Raw genomic sequence first — 15,866 nt, forward strand, 5'->3', positions numbered from 1 at the left:
GTTTTGCCCTGAAACAAAAAAAGAGCAAGACTTTCGCCTCAAGCAGCTCCTTACACCGCAACCTACATTGGCGTGGCAAGACCAGGCACCGAGCTCATTGATGTGCAGTGTCCCAGTGGAAGAGGTAGAAGCAGCACCGCAGAAGGATTCTGGGAGAGACCCACGGCACCGCTGTTCCCCAGCGCCGAAACCAGCGGGATCAATCCGGCACCGGTCCCATTCCCCGGCGCAGAAACGGCACCGGAAGCAGGGGAGGAGTAGATCTCCGACTCAGAGACCCACCCGTTTGGAGCCGGCCAATGGGAGGAGCAGCCAGGGCTGAAGACTTTGGAGCCGGCACCGTTGAGTCAGGTCATTGAGGAGGTGAAATTGCCATTCACCCCAGACACCTTTTGAGGCCGCGAGGGACCTCATCGCCATGACAGCACCGCGGTCCCTGGTCCTTCGAGCCAAACCTCCAGTACTGAAACATGTGGCACTGTCTTGAGGCAAACCGGTGATGCTTCATCCCTCAGCACCGCCGGTGGAGTTGCTGCACCGCTCAGAGTTGTGGCGCCGCTCCCCAGCAATGCCGATCCTCGTTCCTGGCACCATTCTCCAACCTTGTGGCACCGCTCCCCAGTCCAGCTCCGCTTGGCACCACCCTGGCCATCATGGTCTCGGGCCCCGTCTTCGGACTTGGAAGGCCTGAGGTGGGGGTAGAGCCATGGTCTGCACAGTTTCCCAGTATCACCACCAGTGCCACTCATTATGGGGACAAATGGTTATGAAAACCAATATCCCAGTAAAAGAAAAAAGGTTCTCTCGATCCCAAAGGACCAAGCCCCAGATCCAGGTCAATATATAAATCAGATCTTACCCACAAATCACGCTGTTGCCAGTCCTTTAGAATCTAAAATCTAAAGGTTTATTTATAGAAGGAAAAAGCTATAGATAAGAGTTAGAATTGGTTAAATGGAATCAATTACATACAGTAATGGCAAAGTTCTTGGTTCAGGCTTGTAGCAGTGATGAAATAAACTGCAGGTTCAAAATCAAGTCTCTGGAGTACATCCCCAGCTGGGATGGGTCATCAGTCCTTTGTTCAGAGCTTCAGTTTGTAGCAAAGTTCCTCCAGAGGTATGAAGCAGGATTGAAGACAAGATGGAGTCGAGGCATCAGCCTTTTATAGTCTTTTTCCAGGTATAAGAACACCTCTTTGTTCTCATTGTGGAAAATTACAGCATAATGGAGTCTGGAGTCACATGGGCAAGTTCCTGCATACTTTGCTGAGTTACAAGGCGTATACAACTGACCCATGCCTTCTCTCCATGGGTCAGTTATATAGCTGATGGTCCTTAATGGGCCATCAAGCAGGCTAGGCAGAGCTAACTCCAACTTGTCTTGGATGTCTCCCAGAAGCATAGCATAAGTTTGAAATACAGGCAGTATAGAGCCAATATTCACAACTTCAACTACAAAATTGATACACACATATAGACAGCATAATCATAACCAGCAAACCATAACCTTGTCTTAGACACCTCATTTGACCCCCTTTTTACAAGATTTGGTGCCACTACAGGACTTTGGTTGCAGCCATGTTCTATATGGTCCCAGATTATATCAATAATGTCACACCCTGACAGAGAGGTGGGACAGGAGGCCTCTGGAGACCAAAAGGCTCAGGAGATCCTTCCCCATCTTTCTTGAATCGTCTGTCCCACTTCTACCGTGCTTGCTCACAAATAACTTCGGACCGCTGGGTTCTCCGTATGGTAGAAGTGGAATATTCTCTCCAATTCTGCTCCTACTCTCCCTCCCACCCCCCTTCCCTGTCCCTCTTCGGGGACCCTTCTCACGAGCAGCTCCTTATCCAGGAGGTGCGGGTGCTTCTTGCCATGGGAGCACTGGAGGAGGTTCCTCAGGGGCAAGGGATTCTATTCCCGATACTTCCTAATCCCCAAGGCCAAGGAGGGTCTCAGACCCATTCTAGATCGGCGAGGACTCAACAAGTTCATAGTAAAGTTGAAGTTCCGCATGGTCTCCCTGGACACAATTATCCCTTCTCTGGATCCGGGAGACTGGTACATTGCCCTCGATATGAAAGACGCGTGTTTCCATATAGCTATTTGGCCTGCACACAGACGATTCCTACGGTTCATGGTCGACCACAAACATGATCAATTTATGGTCCTTCCATTCGGCCTCTCAACAGCCCCCTGAGTGTTCACCAAGTGCATGTCGGTTGTGGCCGCTTTCCTCCATCAGAGACAGGTGCAGGTATACCTCTACCTCCACGATTGGCTGCTCAGGGGCCGCACCAGCAGGCAGGTGGAGTCTCAAGTCTGATTGGTCAGATCCGCATTCGAGAGACTGGGTCTCCTCCTCAGCTTGAACAAGTCAAGCTTGTCACCGACCCAAAGAATAGATTCATCGGGGCGGTGTTGGACTCGGTTCAGGCAAGAGCACTTTTGCCAGAGTCCCGATTCCAAGCCATGACGGACATCATTCAAGGCCTCAGGCAATATCTGACCACTACAGCAAGGGGATGCCTGAGTCTCCTCGGGCACATGGCAGCCTGCACTTATGTGACCTGGCACGCCAGGCTGAGGCTCAGACCACTCCAAGCTTGGCTCACTTTGGCCTATCACCCAGGACACGACAGCCTGAATTCAGTGGTCACGGTGCCGGGGCAGGTGCTCGAGTCTCTTCAATGGTGGCTCGACCCTTGGACAGTGTGCGAAGGAGTCCCCTTCAGCAGCCCTCAGCCTTCCTTGTCACTGGTAACGGAAGCGTCAGCTCTGGGAGGGGGCGCGCGCATTTGGGAGATCTCCAAACTCAAGGCCTGTGGTCGCAGGATGAGCTCTCTCTCTACATATCAATATCAAGGAGCTGAGGGCAGTGCGACTAGCATGCCAGACCTTTCAGGCCTGACTACAAGGCCAGTGCGTGGCAGTTCTGACGGACAACACCACTGCCATGTTTTACATCAACAAGCAGGGTGGAGCCCACTCCTCTCCCCTGTCGGGAAGCCCTCCAGCTGTTGGAGTTCTGCATAGCCCATTCCCTTCACCTGGAAGCATCCTATCTACCAGGAGTTCAGAACACGCTGATGGACCACCTCAGCAGGTCCTTCCACACGCACGAGTGGTCCATCCGTCCGGATGTCAGACACCTTGTCTTCCAAAGGTGGGAGTTTCCCCAGGTCGACCTGTTTGCCACCCGGAGCAACAGGAAGTGCCCAATGTTTTGCTCCTTCCAGAGAGACAGCCCAGGATCAATCACGGATGCATTCCTGCTACCCTGGGGAGGCCGTCTGCTCTACGCTTTCCCCCGTTCCTCTCGTGCACAAGGTCCTACTCAAGATCTGCAGGGACGGGGCAGAGATAATTCTGGTGGCACCATCATGGCCTCGACAACATTGGTACACCACACTCCTGGAACTGTCAATGGATGCCCCGGTCACGTTGCCCCTCCTCCCCGACCTGATCACTCAGGACCACGGTCGTCTTCATCACCCCGACCTGCAGTTCCTCCACCTCACGGCTTGGAAACTTCATGGCTGAACCCCATGGAGCTTCTGTGCTCAGAACAAGTGGGGGGGTCCTCCTCGGCAGCAGGAAGCCCTCCACTAGAGCCACATATCTGGCAAAGTGGAAAAGATTTACTTGTTGGTGTGACTAACGTCGTACACCCCCTCTTCAGGCACCCCTACCTCTCAACTTTAGAGTACCTTCTGCACCTGAAACAGCAAGGCCTGGCAGCGTCCTCCATAAAAGTACACCTCGCTGCTATCTCGGCTTTCCACCTAGGAGCGTCTGGACGCTCTGTCTTCACCAACCCTACGGTTGGTCGGTTCCTCAAGGGTCTGGAACAGCTACATCCCCAGATCAGACAGCCTGTCCCCGCGTGGGACCTTAACCTGGTCCTCTCCAGGCTAATGGGGGTCCCCATTGGAACTGCTGGCGACTTGCTTCCTTCTCTATCTGTCATGGAAGGTAGCCTGTTTTTTAGCCTAAGCCTCATGCCAGTAGCCATGAGCAGAGGCTACAGTCCCTGGATGTTCGGCGAGCACTAGCCTTCTACATGGAGTGCACTAAGCCGTTCAGGAAGTCGAACCAGTTGTTCATAGCAGTGACAGACCGGATGAAAGGACTCCCGGTCTCATCTCAAAGAATATCTTCCTGGATCACCTTATGCATCTGCACGTGCTACAAGTTGGCCAAAACAGCAGCCCTGGCTCGTACGGCACACTCCACGAGGGCTCAGTCCTCATCAGCTGCATTCCTGGCCCAGGTCCCGATACAAGAAATCCGCAGGACAGCAACTTGGTCCTCGGTACATACTTTCACCTCTCATTACACCATCATCCAGCTTTCCAGAGACGATGCAGCTTTCGACCGAGCGGCGCTCCAATCAGCGATTCCATAACTCCAACCCCACCGCCTAGGTAAGGCTTGGGCGTCACCTAACTGGAATCGATATGAGCAATCACTCAAAGAAGAAAAAACGGTTACTCACCACCTCGTAATGCAAAACAGCATTAGATAATGTACAAATAATTTATCAAAGCAGAATATCCAAACGCTTAACCTGAGCACACGTGCACTGATCTCTTCCAAGACATAGTAATTTTATGATTTACAAAAAATAATAATCTAAATTTATCCACCAAGAAGATTTGTGTCAAATGGAGGCAAGTTGACACAGCAGAAGTCCAGGCTTCTGTGACTATTTAATATTCATAGAATGTGCTGATATCTAATCATTTGAAAGGAACAAATGTTAAGCTTTGAATGCTCACAACATGTGCATGTTTCAGATGAAGTTAAATTTACACAAGGTTTGAAAAGCTGCTTCTGCATGGAGTAAATTACTGGAATCAAGTTGAAACACTAAACTGACTTCATTGTTGAAGAATGTGTTTATGAGGTATATTAATTAAAGGATTTGTAAAAGGGGAAGGGGAGTAGTGTGTAGGTAGAGGTGAGGAGTAGCAGCTTGTTTCAGGCATTACATATTTTGCCCTGGGTGCCCGTGTACTCAGTTTGTCTAGTGAAGCTCATTTGCTCACAGCGAACACCATTTCTCTTTGCCCAGGATATGGTTTAGATTTTTGCCACAAGTAGCCGATATAGGGACTCATAGAATCCTCACAATCCAAGCAAAGTCATGGCCATTCACTTGTGGTCTATGTGCTGTCAGTACTTACAATTTTTAAAAAGCAGAGGTTTCTAAATTCTCTGTGTGGGCCAATTCTTGTAAAAGAATCTCATGGACCACCTCCTCTGCCAATCATAAACCAATTCTTGATCCCTCTTCCTGCCTGTGAACGTATGATGTTAACACATGCGTGTTCCTATTTCCTCTGTTTTCTAGCTACTCCTCACCTCCTCTGTTCATCTTACTCCCTGAAGTACCTCACCGAGGAAGGTCCTCCCTCCAGTTGTTCTGGCATTTCGCATTTCTAGTCCCACTTTCTTGTGCTAGTTGTTACCCCAAGCTGAGCTTGCTGGTTTTGCTCCTTTTCCTGTGCTGCTGGTTTTGCAGGCATCAGGGCTCTCTGTTGTGGCTGTACAAGCAGCAGAAAGGCAGGAGTGTAGCCAGTGCCCCATGAGCAGAAAGTGCTCGATGTGCCATAGTTGGATCTGTTTTTAAAGAGAACTATGTGACCATCTCTCAAAAACAGTATGTAGAGAACAGTTCAAAGTGTTATTCTTAAATAGTTAAACAATGTCTATTACTATCTTAACATGTGCAAGCTATAGCTTACTGAATGCATACAAAGATACAAGTCTGTACAGATGGACGTCATTTTTAAAACCTTTTTGGGAATTTATATAAACAATATTAAACATGTTTTCTCTTAATATCCTTTCAGCTTCCAGATTTATTGCTCTTGCTCACCTGGAACGTATCAGTTTTTACCTGCTTTATAACTCAATGATCAAACTATATATGCTTTTAATCCCAACTATGCAATTAAGGTGTGGCATTTACTCAAACTATGTGAAGAATGACTTCCCTTTCACAAAGAAACTTAACACTTCATATGCTGTACTTCTGCACATTCAGCATCCATGCAGCCCCTGACACTTGTACTCTTTTATTATATACCTGTTACACACTGCCTTTCCCCCCATTGAATAAAGATCTTTTTGTACCAATACCTGATATCTGCATACCTGTGTTCAGTAACATTTGTTACTGATAATAGCTGCTATTGCATTTAATGCCTTTCTGTACCTCTAGATGGTGGTTGGATTTTTTATGATTTCTTTTTATTCCTTTAAATAAAAAATTGTTTACTTCAAAATTTCTAATAAACAGTGAAAAAAAGATTAGTAAGTTGGGGAGGGTTAACCTCATGAAAACCACACGTAGAAAGGTACATAGAAACAGTGTTATGATGTTGCAAACTATAAATGTCTATATTTTCTCTTTCCATTTCCTTCAGGTTACCTTTGTTTCAAGCCAGCGCTTTTGCATTCTTAGCACCTGCCAGAGCTATCCTCTCCTTGGAGAAGTGGAAGTGTAATAACACAGGTAAATGCAAGTCATGTATGCTTGTGGAATTTTAACCGTATGATAAATCACCCAGATAACTCAAAATGGGATATCTAATTTGCAACTAACATATCAAGAGGTATGTCATTGACCTCTCTTTGGGGACGAGTGGAGAGATTAGGAGAAATGCTTTTCTGCTTTTGAAAAAATGATTTTGTAAAAATGCTGTTGTGGAGTTCTGATTTTCTTTTAGTGATTTCCATGTCAAATGCGCTCTTCTTGTAAATGAAATGTTTAAAAAAAAAAAAAGAGAGAGAGAGAGAGAGAGAAGCTAATTATATCAGGAAAAAATCTATGGCTTGTAGAGCTAAGGACAATAAGGTGGATTTTTTGGTTCAGTAAGTGGGGTATAGCAGTGGTACAGGCCTATTACTAGATGGATATAGCAAAATTGTTGATAATGCAGAAAAGGCAGACGTGTTCAATAAATATTTCTGTTGTGCATTTGGAATGAAGCAGGATGATGTACTCTTGTCACATGAGCATTTTGAAATACTTTCCAGTCTATTATTAATTAAGAAGGATTTGAAACAACAGCTACTAGGGATAAAGCTTTTTAAATCAGCAGGATAACTTGCATCCATGAGTTATAAAAGATCTGGCTGAGGAGAAAACAGGGAAAATTCAGAAAAGTGCTGTTATGTCAGTATTCAAAAATTAAAATAGTAGTACTATATCTATATCAAAACCTATGTGAAGTGGAATAAGAACTGTCTAGCTGAGAGATGTTAAAACATAGTTGTCATTGGGGAATCACCATTGAATGGGGTTATTTCTAGTGGGGTTCCACGGGGATTAGTATTAGGTCCAATGCTATTCAGCATTTTTGGTCAGCAGTCTGGAAGTGAATATAAAATTGCTGCTGATAAAATTTTCAGATGACCCAAAGACCAGCTGAATAGTAAATAATGAGGATAGGGCAGTCATCTGGATTGATTGGTAATCTGGGCCCATACAACAAAATGCATTTGATTGTATTAAAACACAAAGCTGTAACTCTAAGAATAAGGTATGAAGGCCATGCTTACAGAATGGGGGATTGTATCCTGGCAACTAAAAAGGAGTTAGAGGTTATAGTAGACCAGCAACTCAGCATGAATTCCTAGTGCAATGCTGTGACGCACAGGGCTAATGCAATCCTGGGATGTATCAAAGGGATTAATGAGTAGTAGTAGGGAGATGATTGTTACCACTGTACATAGCGTTGGTGAGACCATTGTTGAAATACCGTGTAGTTCTGCATACAGTCCTGATATCCGCATTTTAAAAAGTATGTTGAAAATTTGAGGTTGAAGAAAAGAGCCACAAAACATTATTTGAAGGCTGGAGAAAATACCTTGGAGTGAGAGACTTACGGAGCTCAATCTGTTTAGTTTATCACAAATAAATAAAAAAATTGAGTTATCTGATTAAAGTGTATAAGTACCTCCATAGGAAGAAAATACCAGGTACTAAAGGGCTCTAGTGAAGATAGACAGAACAAGAACCAAGGGTTGGAAGCTGACACTGGACGAATTAAAATTAGAAATTAGGGACACACTTTTAACAGTGCAGGTGATTAAACATTGAAAAAAAATTTCAAGGGAAGTGGTGGATTCTTCATCTTTTGATGTCTGCAAATCAAGACTGGATGCCTTTCTGGAAAATATGCTTTAGTAAAATACAAGTTATTGGGCTCAATACAGGAATAATTGGACAAAATTCTATGGCCTGTGATATACAGGAGATCAGACTAGAAGAGCTAATGGTCCCTTTTAGCCATAAACTCTATGAAATAGACGTTTAACTGTTATCCCTGCATAATGAGCCTGGCTTTTGAGAGCCAGGTTTTTGTTGTTTCTACCTCAATGTCACCAATTAAATAAGCAAACAAAACTGTAGGCCAAATTAGGCCTTCAGTGTCTCTTGTGCCAACCTCAGTGTCTTGAGAAGTTTTCCATAAATGCATAGTCACCTTTTAGATGAAACCTGACCATCTGGTCTCTCTTTAAATTAAAAAACTGAAGTGGGAACTATGTCATTGCTCTCAGTTCAGTTTTTTACAGTAGATTCTAAGAGCTTACATGTGCAGAATGAGGCAGCTTGACTTGGGGAAGGGAAAAGCAGGTTAAAGGATAGAAAGAGACAGTTTCCAGCTACCTCTCATAGGCCCCAGATCCCTTTAATTAATTGTGACCCTCTTACTTTCACTTCTTGCTTTTTGATCTAAACCTGAAATGAGCTGTTGCAAATATCTGAGAAGGTAGATATCCAAGTCTATAGTTCAGAAAATCAGGCCCTGGATGTTATGAAATTACACACACATTTTCAGTGTCCATGGCAGTAAGCCATGCTAAGGTGTGCATTAGTAGGCTAGGTGGTGGTTGAAGATGATCTGCTTTCAAGTTGATGCATCACAGTGCACTGAAGTGTGTGTTAACAGCCTAGAAGTACACACCCTGTTGTGGCTTATTCCTGTATTAGAGATCAAATGAGATGCTGGTTTCAGTTTATTGTTGCTCTTGACCATTTCTAACCTTCTAAAGGGGTCAGACGGAGCTATTATTACACTCTAATGAACTAGCTAAATTAGTAAATAACAAATGTTTGACTGTTTGAGACATTGTATAAAATCAAGTAATTCTCCTGATGAAAACATTCCCATTCAGTTCTTACTGGGGTGAAAAGAATCCAGAATTGACCCTTATATTTGGCAAATTAGGATTTTCCACTCTGGTGTAATGGGTGGAATTGGAGGTTAGCCCTTAGGAAATGCTGCTTTAATACTCTGAGGATGTGTCTACACTGCAAAGAAAAACCCATGGCTGGCCTGTGCCACTCAAGGGCTGCAGGGCTGTTTGATTGCCCTGTAGACTTCTGGGATCAGGCCGGACCCTGGTCTCTGGGACCCTCCCACCGTGCAGGGTCCTGGAGCCAGTCTCTGACCCTCCCACTGTACAGGGTCCCAGAGCCCGAGCCCAGAAGTGTACACGGCAATGAAACAGTCACGTAGCCTGAGCCCTGCGAGCCTGAGTTAGCTGGCACAGGCCAGCCATTGGTGTCTGGTTGCCGTGTAGACAGACTCTGAGAGCTGATTGCTGGGACTGGAATGTTTCTGATTCTCAAACATCGATCAGTCTAAAAAATAAACTACTGCTGAAGTATTAGGTGAATCTTTTCCCTTCCTAAATAATAAAAACACTCTGAAGGGGGACACAGAAATTAAAACATGTTTGTTTTTTATTCCTCCAAGATGTAACAGTTACTAATGGAACAACAGAGCTGCTGCACACTGAACATATCTGGTACCCCAGGATACGAGAGGTAACATAAGTAGCCTTTCTCCGTTGATCATCCCATTTCAGTTAAGGTTTCTCATCCATACCTCTACATGTTCTTGTATTTTAAGTTTGTAATTTCTTTCTCCACTACCATTCAGTGTGACTATATCCCATTATCTGCTTCGTGCAAATTTTAACCGTTCCAACTTCCTTATGCATGACTGAAAATGGAATGCAATGAGTCATTTACCATGTTCAAAAAGACACACTGTACAATACACAAGGGAGACTAACATTCTGCTGCTTAGACTGTACCGTTTGTGTACACCAATAGCAGTTAAACAAGCCGCTTGCCTGCCCTCGCTCAGCAATTCAATAAGCTGTTCCCCAAGGATTATTATCTGCAGTTCGCATATCACTTGACATCAAGGTTTCTAAAGCTGGATACAGTTCTGATGGAGATGTTGATGCTCCCCAGAGACTTGCTGAGTCTGCCCAGTTCCTTCCCCACCTCCAGCATTTCAGTATGAACTTGCTCGTGTCCTACAGAGCCCAGGATGGGGGTTGTGCCCAGACATCACACTACAGAAGGATAGGTGGTAGCATAGTCCAATTGAGGCATGTGTCATGGAACTTATCTCCCATCCCGTCGCTTTGGGCTGCCAATTTTTCCTCGATTTAAAACAACCCCTCTCTCTTCCCCATGTTCAAACCATAGCTACATCCTGCCAAGAGCCCTGCAGCCAAGAAGGCTGGCAGTCTCCTGAGACCACAACGCTGCTCTATGCCAGCTTCTAAGGAGCACTTGTGACCAATGCAGCATACGCTCTGCCCCTAGGAGCTAAGAGCATCTCACCTCCGTGGCGCCACCAGCCCTTGCCGGTTCGATCTGAGAGCTTAAAGGTTAGCCTGGAACCCAGGTCTCCTGTATGACAGTGTGATGTGCTATCCACACAACTGCCAAACTGGCCCATTGGTCTGTTGGGTAATAGTTTTGTGGAGAAAAACATAAGTGTTATACGTAAGCAATAAGTCACTTAAACTCATAATTAGCTGTTGTATGACGAAAAACAGTTTGCTTAGGCCTGCTTTGTCACTGAATTCTTTAATTGCAGTTTATAACCCAGAGCCGAAAAAGCATATTTAGTGTATCCATTTCAAACTTAATTGACCTGTATTTTTTCCCATTCTTTGTGTGTTCAGATCCAAGGGGCTATTATCATGTCCTCCTTAATAGAAGTGGTGATTGGCTTCCTTGGCCTTCCTGGAGCTCTCCTGAGATACATTGGACCTCTGACAATTACACCAACTGTGGCTCTGATTGGCCTGTCGGGTTTCCAGGCTGCAGGGGAGAGAGCAGGCAAACACTGGGGTATTGCTATGTTGTAAGTACCCTTGGATATGGTTAACTGGGCTGCTTTATGAAGTAAGGATGCATACCGTTGTCACTCCACAGTGGTTCTCCTGCCCACGTCAGGGAGTGGTTTGCACAAAGACAAAGGATAGGACGTAGCCTTTAGTAGTAATTAATGTTTTGGTAGTTTATTATATAGGTTTCCTGCGTTCCCATTGAACAACGGTTAGTGAGGAAATATGCACAGCTTTAGCAACTCTCAAGTTTCCCACTGTGGGTGGAATTCTTGCCTCCTCCCCCATTCCATTTGTTGTTAGGGAACAGCAATTAAATAGTTAAGTATCGGCCAATCAATAAATCCTGTCTGACTCCTGCAATGCAGAAATTTGTACAAGACTGGAAAGTGTCTCCTCAGTCAGCTAAATTCAACATATTTAAAAAAAAAAAAAAGAGAGAGCAGCTGACCTGCCAAAAAAAAAAAAAATCTCACGTGAAAATACCATGACTGTTATGACATGCTACAAAGAGTTGCGTTGCTAACTTGGGAGGCAGAAAAGTACCTGTGAATGAACTGTCCTTCACTAAACAGGCAGTTAATCCTGTTTTACAGGGTTTTTAATTTCCCAAACAGTTTTCTGACCTCATGTGTTACTCAAATCAGAGTCCAAGGCTGAAATAATTTACTCTTAGGATGCATCATAGTGTGTTGAGCACCGAGTGAAGATTGGGAAACATGAGTTCCTAGATTGTGCTTCAGTTGTGCATCTAGGACGCTGGTCTGTTTGGTGAATAAGGCCTGTCACTGTTCAGGACAGGTCCACATGAATTCCCCCTGCATTGTCCACTAAGGGCACCCACTCTGGGCTCCAGGCTCTTCAGCTGTTACCTCTTGAATGAGACCTGTGTCTCTCTCCCTCCAGACTGGGGATTTTCTAGTCTGCATAGTTCCCTGCTTACACTGTGAGTTCCCCAGCAAGCCAAACTGCCTAAACAGGCCTGCATCTGCACTTTGTTTTCTCCTCAGAAGCTATAAACAGCTGTAATTGCCCAGTTATAAGTTACCCCGCAGTTCTTTGTAAGCAAGAACCTTTGTTCTTAAGATGAAAGCATTACAGAGAAAACCTTTTAAAAACAATAAAACTCTTCATGCATGCTAATAAGTTTACCAGAAATACCCTCTCCCTCCTCCTCTCCCAAATCCAGCTAGGGCTCTGGCAAGTTGATCAATCCTTCAGGCCTCACAAAGGTCTTTTTCTGTGGTTACAAGTTCATCACTGCTTTAGCTGAGAACAAGCACACCCATGAATAAGTCAATCTCTCCTGTATACAGCTTGGATCTTTGAACTTCAGATTCTGAGAATAAACAATCAGCAGACCATGATTCTTTCCGTGGGGTTTAACTTTAAAAAGTTGGGTCTGGAGGTGGGAATTTGCATTCGCATTTCCTAGGAAACTCACTTGTTTGTTCCAGAAGTTTCTTCTTCTTTGGCACATTATTTAAAATAGTTCTTTGAAGCTCATCACACTTCCCAGGGCTTTCATTGGCCAGGTCTTCCTTTCCCACTCCTCCCTCCCCCAGGGAAGTTGCTAGGGTGACCTGACAGCAAATGTTAAAAATCGGGACAGGGGATGGGGGGTAATAGGTGCCTATATAAGAAAAAGACCCCAAAATTGGGACTGTCCCTATAAAATCGGGACATCTGGTCACCCTAGAAGTTGCATCCAATCCCACAATAATACATAAACTTTGTGTTCAATACAATGAACTCAAAGATGCTTAAACTTAATTCAATAATGTTTTTCAAGAATATTGCAGGAAAATTGCCTTTTCACAGGGCCTTAGGGCAAAATATTCTAATTTAGTTATAATACTTCTGTGTTTACTTAATGTCTTCCATCCAAGGATCGCAAAATACTATACAGAGACTGCCAGTAAGCCTCAATATTCCCCCCTGAAGCAGGCCTAATATTATACCCATTTAGTAGATCATCAGGTTGAGATGCAGAGGTTTACTTGTGTACAGTCCCAATGAGGCAGTGGCAGAGTTGGAATTACATTTCGAGTTCTGACTCCCCTTCTGTGCTTTAACCACTGAATTAGGAAGCTTGTAACATCTGCCATGTTTGGGTAATCCAGTTTGTTAGTTTTTATCATTACTTTTATTTAATACTATCTGCAACCAGTTGAACTCTGGTTTAGGGTGAGCCTGTTACACTTACAAAAGTAGTCCATCTTTCAGTAATGTCTTTTTTTGAAGAGTGCAAGATGTACCTCAAATGCAAGGAAAGGTATCTTTTATCATTCATACTTGCAAAAGTATGAATGACTCTACTCCTGCACAGAACACTATGTACCTGGAGTTTGAGAGAACAAAGCCTGTTTTTCTTCTGGACTAAAGATGATTTGGAACAGGAAAAGATGGAAAGAAAAAAGCTTAAAATCTTTGAATTGGGGATGTAACCTACTCCTAGAATTTCAAAAAGGGTTTATATTTAGGACAGCTTAACTCAAGTTTTTATGTAGTTTACATTCTGATTTGACTCATTAGAGCTAGGCTGGCTCTCAAGATGAGGACTAGTTCAAGGTCAACATCGAATACAGTAAGAGACTATAGAAACGTATGAGGTGACTACTTTGGGTAGGACCTGGAATAGGCCTTCATTCAGGTCATTTGTTAGTAATTTTTAGGCATTAAGACTGTTCTCCGCTATTGTGAGCTTGAGTAAAATATGAAATACTGTGCCTTGTTGATCCTCTTCACAGTATGAGCAGCAGTAACTTAAAATCTTACAACAGTGCTAAATTAATATTTTTTAATCCTTCTAAGCTAGAAGTTTGCACTTGTGACCCAGAGGCAAGTCCAAAACTCGAATCAGATGCTTTGGCCCAAGAGAAATGGTTGCTTAATACTAGGGCTTATAGGCATTATTGTAGTACAAGTAATAAACAGTATTATTATTAACACTAAAGTTTGAATAGAACTTTGAATATTGCCCTGCCTGGCCTTCAGGTGGGGAGGGGGAGAGATCATGATTTTTGTTTTTTGTTTGCCATCGTAAGTATCCTATTCAACAGAACAGTGTGGGTGGTTTTAGCAGTTCATGTTGCCCTACAACTCTACATTACACAAGCTGCACCTTCCGCTGGTTTGTGCTATCTCTAAATGGATATGCATTTCTTTCACTTTTGAACACTTTCTCCTTCTTTCTGTTATTGGATTCCCAGAAGACACGACTTGTTTTCAGAGAAAAAATGTGTTTCCTGTAAAAACTTAGCAGTGGGATGGGAATTAGAGTATGGCTTCACCAGGACTTACTTTCCATAAATCGATTGTGCAGCTTTTATGTATTAACCTAAAGGATAAGTGAATTATACCTCTGTGCCAGAGAGCCAGCACAGGTTCTGTATATCACTTAAACCCTATTTTGAGAATGTGAGTGGTGTGTAAGCCTTGAGCTGTCCTTCTGCATAGTGGTGAAATTTCACCCTGTGCTAATGTGTAACTCATTAATCTTTGACGGTTGCACTCACACGTTGGAGGGTGAATACACCACAAAATTGGAGCCTTTAAGAGCTGATGCCAGAACTGACTTTTGGTAACTTAATTGACTAATGTTTGTAAAGTGCTTTGGTGATGATAGGCTTTATGTAAGTACCAAGTATTAAGATCTCTCCATGTACTTGCCTCCAGCCTGTCTCTGACCTCCCCTTCTGCGTATTTAGCAGTGAGACTTCATAGAGTCCTAAACCTCTGTGCTTTCACACAGTCCTGGCTATGGATAGTGGCAGCACCCTAAAGACGGGAGTTATAGAGAACAATATATCTCTCAATCGCAGTAGCTTTCCCATCTCTGAAAATGCATCTCTCAGTGGCCTAGATCTCTTAATCTCGCTCCCTCTGTTCTGACCTATTTACCTCTAGTTGTATTATGACACTCTAAAGCATGTATACAGATTTTATAGTATTAGCTTTCTCATTACAATGGCTTCATACTTAAAGTATTCATTTTCTCTCTGTAAAGATGTTTCATCTTGGTTAAGCATCAAAATATGCTGCTATACCTTGGAAGTAGAATGTCCACAAGAGATGACAATATTATATTCGTAATGGGAAGGATTTTGAATGTACTGATGCGAACGATTTATGGCCCTTTTTTCTCTCCCTCAGGACTATTTTCCTAGTGTTATTGTTTTCTCAATATGCAAGAAATGTCAAATTCCCCTTACCAATTTACAAATCCAAAAAAGGATGGACAGCCTACAGGTTGCAGCTTTTCAAAATGTTTCCTGTAAGTAATTCCATTTGTCTTTCATTTAGGAATAAAATTGCTTTTGGTTTTTCCATACCACAGGTTATGGTGTAATAAAGTCTGAAGGGACTCTTTGTTTTTCTCTGAAGTGGTGAAGACTGTTTTGATTTTTCTTTAACCAGCTCAGCAGATCACAAAAAATAATAATGGGGATAACAGCACAGATGCACTTTTAAGAAACGCCACAAAATTTCTCATTTGGTACAGGAAATGGTGACAAACCTCTAGTATTATTAGTCCCCATTCTTGCAGCTGGCTCCATGTGGGCTCTCCCCTGTGCCTGTGCAGAACCAGTTACAGGGTCCAGGGTGGGAAAAGGGGGAGTGAAGGAGTGTGTAGGGGGAAGGAGGGGTTCACATCTCAAATTTAGCTTTCCAAAGTACGGGGTGGTA

General features: G+C 43.8%; 1 protein-coding gene across 2 annotated transcripts in view; it reads left to right on the forward strand.

Annotated features, from left to right (window-relative positions):
• The window catches only part of SLC23A2 (solute carrier family 23 member 2), a 99,633-nt gene that overhangs the window by 67,858 nt on the left and 15,909 nt on the right, over positions 1–15,866 (forward strand). For both annotated transcript variants that reach the window (XM_026657756.2, XM_024197208.3), the window contains 4 exons: positions 6,440–6,528; positions 9,782–9,852; positions 11,013–11,194; positions 15,333–15,453. In XM_026657756.2, coding sequence (XP_026513541.1) covers positions 6,440–6,528; positions 9,782–9,852; positions 11,013–11,194; positions 15,333–15,453 — 463 coding nt within the window. The remainder of the gene's footprint in view (positions 1–6,439; positions 6,529–9,781; positions 9,853–11,012; positions 11,195–15,332; positions 15,454–15,866) is intronic.

The sequence above is a fragment of the Terrapene carolina genome, unplaced genomic scaffold (assembly GCF_002925995.2).
Source record: "Terrapene carolina triunguis isolate 2854851 unplaced genomic scaffold, T_m_triunguis-2.0 Scaffold53, whole genome shotgun sequence".
Taxonomy (NCBI): Eukaryota; Metazoa; Chordata; order Testudines; family Emydidae; genus Terrapene; species Terrapene triunguis.